Source organism: Beauveria bassiana (assembly GCF_000280675.1).
Source record: "Beauveria bassiana ARSEF 2860 unplaced genomic scaffold BBA_S00043, whole genome shotgun sequence".
Lineage (NCBI taxonomy): Eukaryota > Fungi > Ascomycota > Sordariomycetes > Hypocreales > Cordycipitaceae > Beauveria > Beauveria bassiana.
In genome coordinates, this window is record NW_007930878.1 from 5,799 (window position 1) to 6,880 (window position 1,082).

The 1,082-nt window shown below is 50.9% G+C and overlaps 1 protein-coding gene across 1 annotated transcript; it reads right to left on the minus strand.

The window, feature by feature from the left end:
* Nucleotides 1-172: 172 nt before the first annotated feature.
* Nucleotides 173-910, minus strand: BBA_08955 (pol polyprotein; the record flags this gene model as incomplete). Its single annotated transcript, XM_008604052.1, has 1 exon — nucleotides 173-910. The coding sequence occupies one exon, from the start codon at nucleotides 908-910 to the stop codon at nucleotides 173-175; it is 738 nt and encodes a 245-aa protein (XP_008602274.1).
* Between the last annotated feature and the right edge of the window lie 172 nt (nucleotides 911-1,082).

The following is a 1,082-nucleotide window of genomic DNA, read 5'->3' on the forward strand; positions in this document are numbered from 1 at the left end:
TTCTTGGTCATATATCTTGCTGACCAAGTGAAACGAGTCGCGTCATCAGTCATGGCCAAAATGTATATCGTACTATCCCAGGCACTGACGGGGTATGGACCCCACGCGTCTGCATGCATCATTTCTCCAGGGTTCGTCGCTCGTCGAGTCGCAGGATCTCTAGGAACTCTGTTTACTGCTTTGGTAGTAGCGCAGACGGGGACGGGCACATGACACCTAACTCTCCTTGCAGTTGTTTGTCAGTTAGGTCGATGCCATTGCTCACTTTGAGGAGGTCTCTCAGGCTTTGGATGCTGAGATGGCCCATTCGCCTGTGCCACTTCCAGACTGGGTTATCATAATCCAGTAGGGACACGACGAATGGTGGCTGGACGCCTGGTGGGAGACGTTGGTCGGGTGCCAGTGTGCTGCCGTTTCCCACAGCATCAGAATCTTCTGTGCCGTTGACTTGCAGTGCGATTGACTCCTCTTCCCGGCGATGAGACTCTTTCGGGGCTTCAGTCATTGGTGGGTTGACTTGCAAGTGGTAAAGTCCATCGACTAGGCTGGCATGGCCTATTTCAAACCCATCAGCAGTTATGATGGATATTCCCTTGATGCCCCAGATTCCTCTGAGCTTCGCCTTTTCAGCGATCCATGACAACGACAGGATGTTACATCTGGCATCCTGAGCATAAGCCACATTGTGTAACTCCAGCTCAACTGGGTCATTGCCATCAGTGATCAGGTGGAGAGGTACGGTCCCTGCTCCGTCAATGTGTAGGCCGCCGTTATTTGCGGTTCCAACAGTGTATGAAATCTTCTGGAATTCAGAAAACCAAGCTTTATCATTTGCGATGCAGACGTTAGCGCCGGAATCAACAATCCACCTGTGACTTCGTTCCAGTGCCTCATCCTTGAGCAGCATCATCGTCTGCGGACTGAGCACGTTCTTGAACTGTGACCCTTTTAGAGATAAAGAGTCATCTGGGTTCTTGTGCTCCAGAGTGTTCCCCTTTCTCCCAATAGGGGTCTTCCCAGAAGTTGTTGTTTTGTCGCTTGAACCAGTCTTTTCACATGCCTTTTCCCATTGATCGCGTTCC